Here is a 17,615-nt window from a genome sequence, read left to right as displayed (position 1 = left end):
CTTACTGTTTGTTTGTTTTTTCATTTTCTTAAGTGTTCTATTGTTTCTGTTCCTATGAAGACAAAGCATGACAAGGATTTTTGTTGTCCTGTTATTCCCCATGGATGACCTTATTCCCCTCACCGTGGACACCCTTTATGAAATGAATTGTGTGGATGAAATCCTTGTAGTGCTATTTAGATCCTTGGATTTGCAGTAAGCTGCGCTTGGAAGTAGAGATCAGGTTTTATTAGGAGGGGGAGGTGTAAATCACTTGGGCGTTTTGTAAGGTTCTCTTGCCCTCTAGTGGTGGAACAGTGAATAATTGTTTTATAGACTTGTCTATAAAAAAAAACACACACAAAAAAACACACAAGTCAGATGGGTCAAGTTCAACGGATTTTATCAAGTTACAGGGAATAATAATGTTTAATGCAGTCTGGGAGCCAAGCAGCTTAAGTGCGATGTGTATGCTAAATGGAGAGATTGCTTGTCTCTCTATCAGGTCAGTGAAGAAATGCTTGCAAACTAGTCATATTTTCACTATTGTAGGGAAATATGTATAATTTTAAGAATCAATACTTTTTTTTTAAATTGAAAATACCATTTTTTTTTTAAATTAAAGGGGTCATCCAGCGAAAATATTTTTTTCAAATCAACTGGTTTCAGAAAGTTATATAGATTTGTAACTAAATTTTTTATACAGATTTTTAATTTACTGTTTAAAAACCTCAAGTCTTTCAGTACTTATCAGCTGCTGTATGTCCTGCAGAAAATGTTTTTTTTTTTATTTTTTTTTATTTCAGTCTGACACTGTGCTCTCTGCTGACATCTCTGACAGAGTAGCAACAAATCCCCATAGAAAAACAAAGTCCTGTCTTGGACAGAGGTGGCAGCAGAGAGCACTGTGTCAGACTGAAAAAAAAACAGCATTTCCGGCAGGACATACAGCAGCTGAAAAGTATGGGAAGACTTGAGATTTTTTTTAAATAGAATTAAATTACAAATATATAACTTTCTGAAACAGGTAATTTGAAAGAAAAAGATTTTCACTGAAGTATCCCTTTAAAGTGACACTGTCACCCCCTTTTTGCATTCTGACATCTCTACACAGGTGTAAAGGGTAAATTTAGCAGTTTTCATACCTTATTTTATATCCTACGTCATGGTGCTTGTTCAAGTAAAAAGTCATCAACTGCAGATTGTGTTAAGTGGGCGGGGCCTCGCGGCATTAGCGCCACTTAGCCCCGCCCACAACACCCCAGTTGGTCCCGCCTCCTCGCCGGCCATTGGAACAGGCTGGCTGAAAGGTCTAGACCCCACCCCCTTTACGTCGACCAACCAATGGGTGTCAAGGGGGCGGGACAAACGGTACCATTGTGGGCGGGGCTAGGTGGCGCTAATGCTGCGAGGTCACGCCCACTTAATACAATCTGCAGTTGATAAAAGGACACTTTTTACTTGAACAAGCACCATGATATGAAATAAGGTATGAAAAACGCTAAATTTACCCTTTACACCTGTGTAGAGATGTCAGAATGCACAAAGGGGGTGACAGTGTCACTTTAAGGTATCCCAAAGTGATGTTAAGCGATATTATCGTTTTGTGATATGTTTCTGTGTGTATATGTGTGTGTATGTACATTTGAACGCCAGTAGCTGAAGTTTCTTAATACAAGCCGTTTAATATATTTCACGCTTGTGTTATAAATTGCCCACAAGGGTGAGCACAAGAACACAGCTTGACTTATGTCTATACTTAATATGTGCTGCATAAATCCATGTAACATATGACATTAGGGAGCTGTATCAGCTCCCTATAGACTTTAATGGATCAGATATAGTCTACTGGTGACTAAAGGCCCTATTCCACGGGCCGAATTGAAGAGCAAACGAGCGTTCTCAGCACTCGTTTGCTCCTTGTTCCCCGCTCGCTGCCACCGCTACTCCACGCGGCAGCAGCAAATGGGTGAGTCTGGGGAGGGCCGGGGAGGGCCGGGGGGGGGGGGGGGGGGGGCGCCACGATCACTACGGCCGATAATAGTTCCGTGGAATAAGGCCTTTTGTTTGGTCTGTTTAGCAGATCTATGTTTATTTTTCAAGATTCTAGTAGACAATCTGCACTAGAGCTGCGCTGTGTGACCCCCCAGCTGTATCCAGCTCTATGAATATAAGGCTGATGGTAAATTCTGCAGCTTTCTAATGTGAGTCAGTCCTTTTTACCATTTACCAGATTTCTATTTTTTTTTCAGCGAATGGGATCATATTCTTTACATCCAGAGGGCGAAACCTAATAATATAGATCGAGAACTTGGGCCCATCTACATTGTGATATTAGTTTATAACCAAAACCCAAAGTGCTCAGCTGGATCTGTCACACAATGGACACCAGTAGTGCCTGAAGACCCCCTCCCCACCTCCATTCAGGGTATTTCTGTTATCTGTCATTTTGACAGAATCCCTTCCCTGGAACAATCAACAGTGTTTCCATTCACTGATGGCAAACAGGGGAATAGGGATGAAACATAAAGAAAATGGGAAAGGTGATCAAAGGTTTTTTTTTTTACACATAGAACTGAAAAACACATTAATGCATTCACTGTCCATAATATAACGTATCTATCTATCTATCTATCTATCTATCTATATCTATCTATATCCTATCTATCTATAAACTGTGTACATACATCAGCGGTGTGTAAGGGTCATCAGTAAATAAGAGCAACTGGAGTGTGTGTGTGTGTGTGGGGTCACTAATACCATTTCTGATATACAGTGGTACCTTGGTTTAAGAGTAACTTGGTTTAAGAGCGTTTTGCAAGAAGAGCTCACAGTTTTTCAAAATTTTGACTTGGTTTAAGAGCATTGCTTTGGTTTAAGAGCTCCTGGTATTGGGTGGGAGCGTGAGTGGGGGAGGGGCATGGCCTGCATAGCGGGGTCTGCAGCACAGTACTCTGACCCAGGAATTCTCTCTCACCTTCCAATTTATAGCAGATCCACTTCAGGCTGGGGCTTGCATCAGGGGACAGGACTGTGGGGGTAATCTCTTTATAGCTTTAAACCCTCTCTCCCTGGACAGAGAGTGCTGCTATACTGTGTCCACATCTGCCCTGCTCATTCCTTCATGCTCCCTGCAGTCTCTGTCAGCCCTTGTTTTTCCCATCCTCTCCATTCCTGCTATAATGTGGCGGCACTCACACTCAGCTATACACACTGCTGCTATAATGTGCTTGCACTCACACTCAGCTATACACACTGCTGCTATAATGTGCTTGCACTCACACTCAGCTATACACACTGCTGCTATAATGTGCTTGCACTCACACTCAGCTATACACACTGCTGCTATAATGACTTATAAAATGATTTTTGGGGTGTGGAACCGATTGTCTACATTTCAATGATTTCTTATGGGAAAATTTGCTTTGGTATAAGAGTGGATTTGGATTACAAGCACGGTCCCGGAACGAATTATGCTCGTAATCCAAGGTAGATATATATATACAGTCTCTGAATGTAAGTCAATATAGAAGACTATGTTAATTTTATATCATCACTGAATATTCCAATAGTCACTTAAAAATTACCTTTATTATATCATTTAAAACACCAAACACTTTATTGCACAGCCATCACCTTTGCACGTTGTGCCACCAATTTTTTACACAGGAGAGTCTATTTGGGCAATCTTCAGATCTTGTACCATGGTTCTGGTACCCAAATTGTCCTCTTCTTATATGTTACACTGTATATGTTATGTCAACACACAAAAAAAAAAAAAGTCTGTTTGGGTACTGTTCAGACCTGGTTGCGTTTTTGATGCGTTTTTTTGTCTGTCCATGCGTTTTTTGCACCCAGCTCTTCCTCCTATTGCATATTTTACAGTGCATATAGCCATTAGTAGTGGTTATTATCCGTGTGTATTTTCCAGCCGTGTTCCCATATTGTACATATCATTTCATATTGCACTCGTATAATGGTCACAGTCTTTTTTATTGTGCTTAAGTATCACGGTTATAGTCACTACTAAATGTCCCAATTTTCCCATTTATAAACTTTCAAACAAGAAAATATTTATTTGCTGAAGATATGTTACTTCCCTTGTTCATGGGGTTCACTTCAGTATTCTCATGGTCCGGCCCAACGCGTTTCCGCAGCCTCTCATCAGGGGCCTTGCTGCTTCTTTAACTCTGGAGCTTTGGGACGTCTGTTGTGTGCTGGTGCATAGCTCAGATGATGGCTGTGCATAGATATATATATATATATAGAGATAGATAGAGAGAGAGACTTATCAAACATGGTGTAAAGTGAAACTGGCTCAGTTGCCCCTAGCAACCAATCAGATTCCACTTTTCATTCCTCACAGATTCTTTGAAAAATGAAAGGTGGAATCTGATAGGTTGCTAGGGGCAACTGAGCCAGTTTCACTTTACACCATGTTTGATAAATCTCCCCCATAGTGTGTGTCAGTGTCAGAATAATGGAGGCTTGAATGTAATAAATTTGTGCTGGTGTGTGGTATGTTAGATCTATGTGTTTGTGTTTGCATTTCCCTTACTCATAGAGTTTGGCTTGTCCCATGCCTGGTTTATCATGTACCATCAGAGGGTTGTTAGCTGTATATCTGAGAGTTATTGAAGAAACTTCACCAAGCTACAAACTGCTGGGACCTCCCTCATCTGTTTCATGTACGGCTAGGTTCACACTCTGTATCTGTGCAGCTGTATTGCGGGCGGTAAATCATCGGCCGGATTTTTCCGGTTCATGCGTACGCTGGAAAGTATACGATATACGGCTGCACAGTGCACACTATGTATGAATCTACGGCCCGATCGTAAACGGACCCGTAAAAAATGAACAAGACCATTGTTTGCGGCTGGAAATGCGGCCGTGGATTGACAGGCGGACCATACGGAGTACTTCAAAAATAGCCGGCAATGATGCCGAATGCCGATGCCTCTAATAGTTAATATATAAAATTAATAAAACACATTTTCTTTGTAATAAAGTTCCTTTCGTTGTTCAATAATTTAATTCTAACGAATCCATCATTGTGCAATTAAATATACTGTTAAAATAAATATATATATAAATAAATGTGTGTGTGTGTGTATATATATATATATATATATATATATATTTATTTTTTGACAGTATATTTAATTGCACAATAATGGATTCGTTAGAATTAAATTATTGAACAACGAAACTGATTATTTCAACGAAAATGTGTTTTATTAATTAAATATTAGTACAGGAAGCTCCAGTAAGTCGTTAATTCATATTGCCGGCAATAGAGCATTCTGTACTAATCATCACTTTACTTTAATTTAAAACATCAAATGTTTCTTCTAATTATGTTATCACAATAGCATTATTAGAAGAAACATTTAGAATTATATGTGCGCTCAGCTGATTGGCTGATCGGCTCAGCGCACATATAATGAGCCGGTCCGCAGCACAGTGACTTCATTGTGCTGCGGACCAGCGAAGAGGACACATCGGGGTGAGTATAGAGCTCTCCCCACCCCCTTAACCCCTTCCTTGCTGGGATGGGTGCAGTCTGACATCAGTCTGGCCCCCAAGGGGTTAAGGGGGATGCAATACATCCTCCCTTAACCCCTTGGGGGCCAGACTGTAAGCAGCGATCTGTAAAGATGCTGCATACTGTAAGGAGCACAACACCGCTCACAATGATGGGTGTTGTGCTCCTGTTTGTGTGTTTTTTGTGTGTTTCTCCCTTTTTGTTTTTCAGATATCGGTATCCTATGGATTATGTCGGATTCCGTGGACTACGTCGATGACCAGCGGTTGTTTTTTTTTTTTTTTTTTTATAAAATGGTCAATGAGGGGTGTGGGGGTGTTTTTATTTGAATAAAAATTTTTTTTAACTTGTGTCTTGTCTTTATTTCTGTACTTTATAGACTTAGTAGTGGAAGCCGTCTAATAGACGGAATCCATTACGAAGTTGGGGCCTAGTGTTAGCCGGTATAAAATGGCTAACACTAACCCCCCATTATTACCCCAGTACCCAATGCCACCAGGGGTACTGGGAAGAGCCGGATGCCAGTGGTCCCGGAGCGTCAAAATTGGCGCTCCTGGACCAGGCGGCAGCAGGCTGGTAATATTTAGGCTGGGGAGGGCCTAAACCAATGGCTCTTCCCACCCTGGTGTTACCAGGCTGCTGTCGTTTGGTTTTTAACCCGGCTGGTTATAAAAATAGGGGGGGACTCTATGCGGTTTTTTTTTTAAATAAATAATTTAAAAAAAGCGCATAGGGTCCCCCCAATTTTAAAACCAGCCGGGTTAAAAACCAAACGACAGCAGCCTGGTAACACCAGGGTGGGAAGAAACATTGGTTTAGGCCCTCCCCAGCCTAAATATTACCAGCCTGCTGCCTCCCGGTCCAGGAGCGCCAATTTTGACGCTCCGGGACCACTGGCACCCGGCTCTTCCCAGTACCCCTGGTGGCATTGGGTACTGGGGTAATAATGGGGGGTTAGTGTTAGCCATTTTATACCGGCTAACACTAGGCCCCGACTTAGTAATGGATTCCGTCTATTAGACGGCTTCCACTACTAAGTCTATAAAGTAAAGAAATAAAGACAAGACACAAGTTAAAAAAAATTTTTTATTCAAATAAAAACACTCCCACACCCCTCATTGACCATTTTATTAAAAAAATAAATAAAAAAACGCTGGTCATCGACGTAGTCCACGGAATCCGACGTAATCCACAGGATACCGATATCTGAAAAACAAAAAGGGAGAAACACACAAAAAACACACAAACAGGAGCACAACACCCATCATTGTGAGCGGTGTTGTGCTCCTTACAGTATGCAGTATCTTTACAGAACGCTGCTTACAGTCTGGCCCCCAAGGGGCCAGACTGATGTCAGACTGCACCCATCCCAGCAAGGAAGGGGTTAAGTAACCCCCCTTCCTTACTGGTATGGGTGCAGTGCAGGGGAGGGGGTGAGGAGAGCTTTATACTCACCCCGATGTGTCCTCTTCGCTGGTCCGCAGCACAATGAAGTTACTGTACTGTGGACCGGCTCATTATATGTGCGCTCAGCCGATCAGCCAATCAGCTGAGCGCACATATAATTCTAAATGTTTCTTCTAATAATGCTATTGTGATAACATAATTAGAAGAAACATTTGATGTTTTAATTAAAGTAAAGTGATGATTAGTACAGAATGCTCTATTGCCGGCAATATGAATTAACGGCTTACTGGAGCTTCCTGTACTAATTAATAATTAATTAATAAAACACATTTTCGTTGTAATAAAATCAGTTTCGTTGTTCAGTAATTTAATTTAAAGTGTCACTGTCGTGAATTTTTTTTTTTGCAGAAATCAATAGTCCAGGCGATTTTAAGAAACTTTGTAATTGGGTTTATTATCCGAAAAATGCATTTTTATCATGAAAAAGCAGTTTGAAGCTCTCCCCCCTGTCTTCATTGTTCTCCTATGGAGAGAGCTAAAGAAAAGACCAAAACAGGACAACAAAGAGTTAATCTACAAATCCCTCACGGGATATCTCTACTGACCATCACCAGTAACCTGTCTGAGCTCAGATTACAGCTGTCACCCAGCTCCGTGCCTGTAATCCTCTGTTATCTGCTTTCTGCTGCCGGCTAACTCCCTCCTTCCTCCTCCCCCCTCCCCTCTCCCTAGAACAGACAGGGGACGTCTCCTGCAACAAGTCACAATTTTCAGATTTTTCAGAGTGGATGAAAAAGAGGAAGGAGGGGGGGACCTGGGAAAAGGCTTTTTACATGCAGATAATGGCAGATTTGGCTAATAAACCCAATTACAAAGTTTCTTAAAATCGCCTGGACTATTGATTTCTGCAAAAAAAAAAACAAAATACGACAGTGACTCTTTAACCTCTTAAGGACATAGGACGTACCGGTACGTCCTATGTCCTCACTTGCACTTCAAAGCGGGGCCGCGCGGCGGCCCCGCTTTGAAGTGCCGCGATCCCGGGTGCCGCGTGTAGCCCGGGACCGCCGCTATTAGCGGGCACGGTCTGATCGCCGTGCCCGCTAATTAGCTAATCGGAGGCAGCTGTCAAAGTTGCAGCAGCCGAAAGCAAACGAGTGCCGATCTCATGGATCTCTGCAGCATATCTATGCTGCAGAGATCTCAATGAGAGATCACAGTGTATATACTAGAAGTCCCCCATGGGGGCTTCTAGTATATGTGTAAAAAAAAAAAAAAAGTGTTGTTAATAGTAAAAAGCCCCCTCCCCTAATAAAAGTCTGAATCACCCCCCTTTTCCCAGGTTTTAAATAAAAGTAAACAAATAAATAAATAAATAAACATGTTTGCTATCGCCGCGTGCGTAATCGCCCGAACTATTAATCACATTCCTGATCTCGTACGGTAAACGGCGTCAGCGCAAAATAATCCCAAAGTGCAAAATTGCGCATTTTTGGTCGCATCAAATCCAGAAAAAATGTAATAAAAAGCGATCAAAAAGACGTATATGGGCAATCAAGGTACCGGTAGAAAGATCAAATCATGGCGCAAAAAATGACACCTCGCACAGCCCCATAGACCAAAGGATAAAAGCGCTATAAGCCTGGGAATGGAGCGATTTTAAGGAACGTATATTGGTTAACAACGGTTTGAATTTTTTACAGGCCATCAGATACAATATAAGTTATACATGTTATATATCGTTTTAATCGTAACGACTTGAGGAACATGCATAACAAGTCAGTTTTACCCCAGGGTGAATGGCGTAAAAACACATTTCCCCCAAATAAAAGAAATGCGTTTTTTTTTTCAATTTCACCACACTTCGAATTTTTTTCTGGTTTCGCAGTGTACTTTATGCAAAAATTCAGCCTGTAATTGCAAAGTACAATTAGTGACGCAAAAAATAAGGGGTCATGTGGGTTTCTAGGTGGAAAAATGCAAGTGCTATGACCTTTTAAACACAAGGAGGAAAAACCGAAAACGTAAAAACGAAAATGGGCCATGTCCTTAAAGGGTTAAACTAATCCATTATTGTGCAATTAAATATACTGTCAAAAAATATATATATATATATATAAATATACATTTATTTATATATATATATTAACAGTATATTTAATTGCAAAATGATGGATTCGTTTAAATTTAATTATTGAACAATGAAAGGGACTTTATTACAACGAAAATGTGTTTTATTAATTCAATATATTAACCATGAGAGGCATCGGCATCGGCATTACTGCAGAGGATCGCAAACCCCGGTAATAGCAATTCATGTAAACTGTTTCCCTGCTTTCACAGAGGTGTTTGCAACACTTTCTTAAGATTTTATTTGTTATTTTTAGTTGAACCAGATTTCCAAGTAAATGACCGTATGTTTTCAGCCGCATTTTTTTTTTTTTCCCACTGCCATAGTTTCAGCCGCACATTTCCAGCCGCATAAAAAATACAGCCGCACACATACATAGTGTGAACATAGCCTACATGTGCATTTGTCAGATTTCTTGGTGCTGTGTAAATCTAGAAAGAAGCAAATGTAACTTCTCATTGGATTAAATGTAGGTTTTCTTTCACAAACAAAAATTTTGGCTGGGGCTACATGGGGAGCAGAGCCATCTAGACTAGTTATCAGGAGTCAGTACCATGTTAGGGGGTATTAAGATGGGTATGGACAAGTCTCTGCCACCACACACAACCTGCATATGTTTAATTTGTCCTCTAGAGTTACATTACACAAGACACCGCTTTATAGCCACGATTAGCCCCGGTCTATAAAATTCTGGGGAGCCCTGCTTAGGTTTGGGACATTAGGGGGGTATATGGATCATTTGGTGCCTGCGTGTCTGTAAATGACATAGATGTAATGGTGTTTGACATGGTCTTGGACAGAACACAATTGTATTTTTTGCTTTGTTTCTCCCTTGAGGACTGTGTACGACATTGTCGAAAATCCTTCACTAAGTAGACTATGTGAAATATACCCTGTAAAATTGCCACGTTTAGTATTTGCTGTACATTGTAGAAAGGGGGGGGGCATTCTTTGGTAACTTCTCATTCATTTACTACAATTATTTTCAGCACTAAAATGCAATATTAGATGTTTTTTCTCTGGCAGAAATGTTCATTAGAAATGTGTAAACATAACTCGTACATATTAGCAGATATACACCACTATATAGTACTTTTATCCATGGACGACTTCTTTTAATATGCTAAACAGAAAGAAGAAAGGGTGGTCACATACAACCACTTGGGCAGCTGATGGCAGCTGAATTTCTTTCAAATCAATTGCTGCCATAAAGTGCCAGAGATTTGCAATTTACTTCTATTAAAGAAATCTCAAGTCTTCTAGTACGTATCAGCTGCTGTATGTCCTGCAGGAAATGGTGTATTCTTTCCAGTCTGACACAGTACTCTCTGCTGCAACCTCTATCCGTGACAAAAACTGTCCAGAGCAGCAGCAAATCCCCATAGAAAATCTCTCCTGCCCTACAGACTGGAAAGAATACCATTTCCTGCAGGACATACAGCAGCTGATTCCAAGTACTTGGAAGACTTGACATTTTTTTATAGAAGTAAATTACAAATCTCTGGCACTTAAAGACAGCAGTTGATTTGAAAGAATTTTTTGGTGTGTTGAGCTACCCCTTTAATCACCAATAAGACCTCCACTGGTGTAGAAAGGGGTCAGATGGGTGGTCTTATCAGTGAATGAAATTATACAGAACCTTTTCCCACAAAACTATATATTCTTTCTGACCTAATGCATTAAAGGGGTTATCCAGGATTAGAAAAAGCACAGCTACTTTCAAAAACAGCACCACTTCTGTCCTTAGGTCATTTGCAACTAAGCTTTAAAACCACACCCAAAGTGAGGCCTGGAGAGCCGTTTCTGGAAAAAAACGGCCATGTTTTTCTAAGCCTGGATAATCCCTTCAAAGCTATGTTCTCACACAGTATATTTCAGGCAGTATTTGGTCCTCATGTCAGGTTCTCATAGCAACCAAAACCAGGAGTGGATTAAAAACACAGAAAGGATCTGTTCACACAATGTTGAAATTGAGTGGATAGCCGTCATTTAATGGCAAATATTTGCTGTTATTTTAAAACAACGGCTGTTATATTGAAATAATGGCCGTTATTTACTGTTATATGGCGGCCATCCACTCAATTTCACCATTGTGTGAACAGATCCTTTCTGTGTTTTCAATCCACTCCTGGTTTTGGTTGCTATGAGGACTTGACATGAGGACCAAATACTGCCTGAAATATACGTAGTGTGAACCCAGCCTTAATGTGTATACTGCGGGTACAGACAGGAAATTTTGGGTGCTTAGTGTCCCCATCCGGAGAAAAGAAGTTGTCCATGTTTTTTAAGCCCTGTAAATAAGTCATCATAGCTTTCTTATTTGTCAGTGAACTCAGAGGTCACTGTTGGTGCCAACCAGTATGTGACATCAGGGTTGCTTGTATGGCATTAGTGAAGCTGTTAGCCTGTGAAGGCTACAGATCACACGTCACAGGTTTATTTTGTACCTAGGCACCGTCAAAATGACGGCTTTAGTTAATATTTAAAATGCTTGTCTTCCCTGCTTGTTTTACTTAGTAAAATGGTAATGTATGTCTTGATGTATTTAGCAGGGGCAAAGGCTGGCGGACATGACTCTGTATCCTCCGAGAGCTTAGTGCTGTAACCATGGTCAGGTTGTTTGGTGTCAAACACTCTAAGGTCTTAGGACTTACGTTACTGTATCAGACGAATCCCAGAAGCCGGTTAGCCATGTCGCTAGATATTTACTACCAGCTCATAACTTTTTGCAATGTTTTCTTACAGATAACTAAGAGAGGTTTAATTTGCTGGGTTACTAAGAGTCAGACTGACTGCTGGGGTGGTGGAACTAGGAAATACCAACAACGCTGTCATTTCCCGTCTATTTGAAATATTATTTTTCTTTCTCTTTAAGTAAATTTAGGTGGAAAACTTTGTCACGTTTAGAGGGAACCAGTTAACTCCAAATCGCTGTAAAGCCCTTAAACAGTGCAAGTACATGAGTGCACACCATTCCCAAACATATAGCTCTTTCCTCTGCCCATGCCCGCCATGTCCCACAAACATACTTTTATGTTTATGTAAATTTGTGCCAACTAGGCATTTTGGCTGTCTGTCCAGCCTAACTAGTCATGGTCTAGGGGATGTACTCTGAGCTTGATTATCAGCGCAGTACCTTACATTCGTCACAGAGAGATGGGCCTAGCCCCATGTACCTACTCCGACATCAGTATTCGAAACGCATTCTATTTTATGGAGCACCACTGGAAGCAGCATTTGGACCCTGCTGCCACAGGAAAAAGTGTTTTCTTCCCCAAGTAAACGGCCCAAACAATGCTTCCAGCGGAGCTCTGTAAAGGAGAATGAGTTTGCGGTTATTCCAGGCAGACACGCTACAGCGTGGATAGGATACCTCTATAGTACGCATATCTGAATGAATGCTGACGTCTGAGCAGTTACATGGGGCCAGGCCCCCCCCTCTCTGTGAGTACCACAAGGTACTGCGCTGGTAATCATGGCCAGAGAGGCTTGATTACTGTGCAAGTACATTCCCTAGGTCGTGGTTAGGTAGGCTGGGTGGACCAACCCGATGCCTAGTTGCCACAAGTTTACGTACAGCACAGGAGAATATACAAATGTGTTTGTGAGGCATGGCAGGCAGGGGAGAGAGTTAGATGTTTGGGAATTGTGTGCACTGATGTAATTGCACAGTTTAAGGGCTTTATAGAGACTTTGGAGCTGATTGGTTCCCTTTAGCAAAGTTTGTGACCTTCTGATTGGGCTGAATGTTACTCAGGACTCTGAGACTAGAGGGGTTATCCAGCGTTTACATTTTTTTGAATATATTGATGCTGAGCTGGAGAACATAATAAACTTGTTATGCTTACCTCTCCACATCCCCTTGGTGCCCCGATGTGGGAGTGACAGCCTGCTCAGCCAATCACTGGATGAGATGAGACAGCGCCGCAGCCAGTCATTGGCTGAGCGGGCTGTCACTTCCACAATAAGTTTATCTCGTAGTTTAGCTGCAGTTAGCGGGGGACACCGGAAAGGCCACATTGGGACACCGTAGGAGCACTGAGAGGTAAATATAACATGTTTATTATGTTTACCAAGAGTGCAGCAACATATAAAAAAAAAATGTAACACTGGATAACCCTTTTAAGGATGGGTGATGCTGAAAGCTGGTGTAACTCTGTAAGGATTTCCCAGCTAAGTACATAATGGGATTCATAAATATTATAGATATAAAAATACCAATATCATTGTGCCCCCCTGTTGGGAACACCAGGCTGTAATCTGTTGAAAACCTGGCATTCAGGGCTGAAATAGTCTAGTGTTCCACTCTCCGGCACTACTTCCCTCAGCTCATGTCGAACCTATACCTTCTGAACCGAGAGGGGGATGACGAGTCATGCAGCGATCAATAACTGCCCAATATTTTAGGCAGGTTCATACAGATTTTTTTGGCGTGCATATTGTGCCGAAATATGCATGCATGAAATGTACACTCCATGCCCAGAAATGTAGGACACTGATAAGCCCCAGTGGTCAGTGTCACTGCAGCTCTACCACAGGGGTAATTAAAGGGGTAACGTCAACCTTCATAGTCTTCCTAGCATTGCTATGTACATTGCGTAGTGGCTGTGCCTAGGAAGATGGGACTGAGCTGCAGAACCAGCTACAACAGCTGAAAAACCATACAGAGCTGTCTGTGGTTATCTGTGAAGCGGAGTACCACAGCCTCCTAAATTGCCTGATGGTGGAGGTGTTGGGAGTTGGACCTCACCAATTTGGTTTTGATAGCCTTTTTAAGCGTAGACCATGAGTGTAAAAGTCCTGGAAAACCCCATTACACATACACAGTCCTATTCACATCAGTGGGATGTGTGTGATGGAAGACAGGACAAGTGGTTTTTTTTTTTTTGTTTTTTTTTTTTTGCACCCTACATCTGCACCAAATCCACAAACGTCTGTAGTAGCTGCTGTGTGTTTCATATGTGAATGTAATGTGTTGAATGTAATGTGTTGATCACCACAAAGTCTTAGCTGTATTGAGAACCTTCTAATAATAGTGGTTGGAGTACCTCTTTAAATAACCGGAGGAAAAAAACATGAGTATAGTAAGTATGGAAGGCGGACTTGTTACTGACTGCGAGGCTGTGCGACCCCCGATGCTTGTAAAAGTTCTCCTCTTAATTACTGTAGCTCCGAGCCTGATTCTCCAATTAATGGGAAACACGGCCCCTCATTAGATTTTATTGTACCTGAATAGTTTGCAGCGAACTTGGATAATGTCCAGTGCCATTCCTCTAACTCTCCATAACGGCTGTGTGCTCAGACTCTCTCATTGACAGCTGCACTTGTACCCTGTGGCTCCTTGGCTTCCTGCCCTTGATCAGGGTGACTGTACCCCTGACGTCGTATCAGTATACTGTATCTGAAATGAATGCAAATAATGCAATATAATCAATTGTTTGTACAACACAAGTCTATATGGGGGAACGTGGATTCTGTAGGGAAGATTCATCTTAACTTGTGCAAGGAGCCCATAGTGACCAATCAGATTCCAGGTTTTATTTTGCAGAGACCTTTTTAATAGAATGAAAGAAGCGATCTGATTGGTTGTGATGGGGAAATACTCCACTGCTCCTACAGACACCGTTTAGTAGGGAGCATTATGGCTTAGAATCTTTTATATTACCCTTAATATTTTATTCACAAGTTTTTTTGTAACATTGGGCACGGACTACACAGCGTCTTTGGCTGCGAAATGGCTTACATGGCCAAAGACGGGCCATGCACAGGCCACCCCTCCTCCCCGCCTTGCCAAGCCCCCCCCCCCCCCTTCTGGCTCTCCCTACCTGCCCAGTAGGTAAGCAGGGAATAAGGCAGCCGTACGCCAGGGAGAAGGGGCGAATCTGCACCTTCTCCCTGGCGCCGCAGCCGTTACTTCTCTAAATGTCCCCTCCCCCCCAGTGGCCATATGTATAACTTTAAACATAGAAAAAAAGAAAGTATATGCAAAACTGCTTGCAATCAAAACCCCTGTTGGTTTTTTAAACTATTTTTTTTTACGCCAGTGTCTCTTTAAGATGCCATCTTCTGGAAAAAAAAAAAAAAGATAAACTTTGCAAAAAAAAAATTACAACTCATTTCAGCTCCACTTAAATTAACAGTAATAGAGAAGTAATGAGGTGTCCTAGGATCACACGTTAGATCTAGTGGCCCCATGTAAAGAAATGCAGTGTTTGTGATGGTGTTCTTTTTGGTTGATGTTCATGCTTATGTTAAATACATTTTATAACGTGTTCTTTTTCACAAGATGTTCAGAAAGTAGAATTTACATCATGTTTGTAGATCTATAATGTAATATTTTACAGCATAACGTGACTGTATTGCTGTTTTTTGACACTAAACAACACTGGGGGTATACATACAACACATACAACCTGTGGGCAGGGGTGGCTCTGTCCGTCCATCGCAACCCCCTCAGTTATCAGTCGAGGGCTCTTTTCAGGCAGCCTTACTTGTATCGAATCTCGCCTGCTATTTACAAGCCCATTTATCGTGTCGGAGCCGTTGTGATCATATTTTGTTTATCTGACCTTATTACCTTGTATATTTCTGGCATTGCTCAAATGATGTTTTGTAACATTGTCATGGCTGTGACCAGATCTGCCCTGAGAAAATTGCAAGACGTCCAATAAAAGCTGATCTGTTCTGTTCAGCTGCTTAACCATCATGTAATGGAATACTTGTTGCCTAACATATATGAAACCTATAGTAGTCTGATTTTTAGATTCCACGGCCCTCAGCATTCCTAGCAGGGAAGCAGTGTGGTGTGCGCTAAGGAGGTCAGTGGCAGAGGGTGTAGCTTTTATATTAACTCTTATCGTAGCTTAGAGTCATAAACCATTTTGGTCTCTGGTTGCAAAGGTCAATGACAGTGAACGGCTAGAAGAGCATTGTGTAGCTGAACAAACCAATGCAAACTAGATTGGGCAAGTTTTTCTTTTATTGTCGAGGACTAGGTGAGTCAATTTCAAGTATGCTGAAGGGCTATGACAAGCAATAAATGAAGGGATCGGAAGTTACAGCATCTCTGCACTGTGGATTATGTAGGTACCTGATCACCTACTGCTTCTATGCACTGTATCCACCTTAGTATCAGTATGATAACTCAATCTCAATATATGGACATAGATGTGTGCATTGTGTTATAGAGGAGGAGCTGAGCAGATAGAGATTTATGGGAAAAGAATCAGAATAACTTTAGAGATTGTAATAATTTCTTTGTGGGCGGTGGCAGTCAGTGATTGAAACAAGAAAAACAACCAGTCACTGATTAGGACCGCCCACTGGACTCTTAATGGGTTATCCGTGATTTGACAGCACCACACCTGTCAATGATTTTTCAAACATTCTGCTCCATTCACTGTAATGGTATACAATAATAATAATTTGTATATAGCGCCAACAGATTCCGCAGCGCTTTATATAATGCGGTTGTGTGGTCCACTTTAAAACATCATCTATGGCTGGATGTCTCTTGGTCTGTAAATCACAGATGTGGTTTTTTTTTTTTTTTTTTTTGTTCAAATTTCAGGGATTGCTTCAAGCTTCTGACATCCTAAAGGCTGAAAGTGAAGAAGTGAAGAAAGCATGTAAAGAAATGTCTTCAAAAATCCTACAGCTTGAAGAAGACCTAATGACTGTGACTCAGAAAGCCATAGAAAAGGAAACTGAATTAGATAGGTAAAGCAGTATGTTTATTACTTGAACTGTGTATAATTTATTAAAGGTGTATTCCCATGTGACAAAGTTATCCACAGGATAGGGGTTAACCAACTGATCGGGGGGGCAGGGGGTCTGACCACTGGGAATGAAACAGCGTCATGCATAAAAAGGGACCCCGGCTCGACCCACACAATTAGCTAGTCATCCTCTATCCACAGGAAAATTTAAGTGACTAAGGCCCCGTTCCCACTGAGCAAAACATGTTCATTCCTCAGCGCGGATAGAGCATGAGCGCGCGCCTCCCATAGACTCCCATTATGAGCGGGAGGCTAACTGCTTTCCGCGGTGGACAATTCCGCCACGGAATTCCGCTAGTTTTGCTCAGTGGGAAAGGGGCCCTAGGCTCAATTCACACTTTCTGTGAAGTTGTTCGTTATCACGGATCCGTAATCATGGGTACTTTTATAGCCCATTGTCTTCTTTTGGGCTATCTACGCGGTCCATTTTTTTCCACAGATCCGCAATCCATTCCATGAAGAAAAATGACATGTGATAACTCGGACGAGATCACTGCGCGGATCTCCCCATAGAAGTCTATGAGATCTGTGCTTTTCACAGACTGCACGGATCTGACATCTGTGTATATCCGTGCACATCCATGAAAAACACAGATGTGAAGTAATCAATGTAATTTAAAAAGCTTGAGGGCAGCTTCACACAGGACGGATCGGATGGATGGAGTTTTGCAGGGAGATCCATTACGATCTAAGCTCCTGTCAGTTCCTGATTGGCTAGGTGGGAGAGCAGGAAGCCAGGACCCCGTGCAGCAAGTCGGATTGAGGACGGGTGATG

General features: G+C 41.7%; 1 protein-coding gene across 1 annotated transcript in view; it reads left to right on the top strand.

Moving 5' to 3' along the window:
- TAX1BP1 (Tax1 binding protein 1) overlaps window positions 1-17,615 on the top strand; it is a 73,846-nt gene that overhangs the window by 31,461 nt on the left and 24,770 nt on the right. The window contains exon 6 of the mRNA XM_069958741.1: window positions 16,633-16,781. Within this exon, the coding sequence (XP_069814842.1) occupies window positions 16,633-16,781 (149 nt within the window). The remainder of the gene's footprint in view (window positions 1-16,632; window positions 16,782-17,615) is intronic.

Source organism: Dendropsophus ebraccatus, chromosome 2, assembly GCF_027789765.1.
Source record: "Dendropsophus ebraccatus isolate aDenEbr1 chromosome 2, aDenEbr1.pat, whole genome shotgun sequence".
Taxonomy (NCBI): Eukaryota; Metazoa; Chordata; class Amphibia; order Anura; family Hylidae; genus Dendropsophus; species Dendropsophus ebraccatus.
The sequence above is the reverse complement of the archived record's forward strand: the minus strand, read 5'-3'. Positions and strand labels throughout refer to the sequence as shown.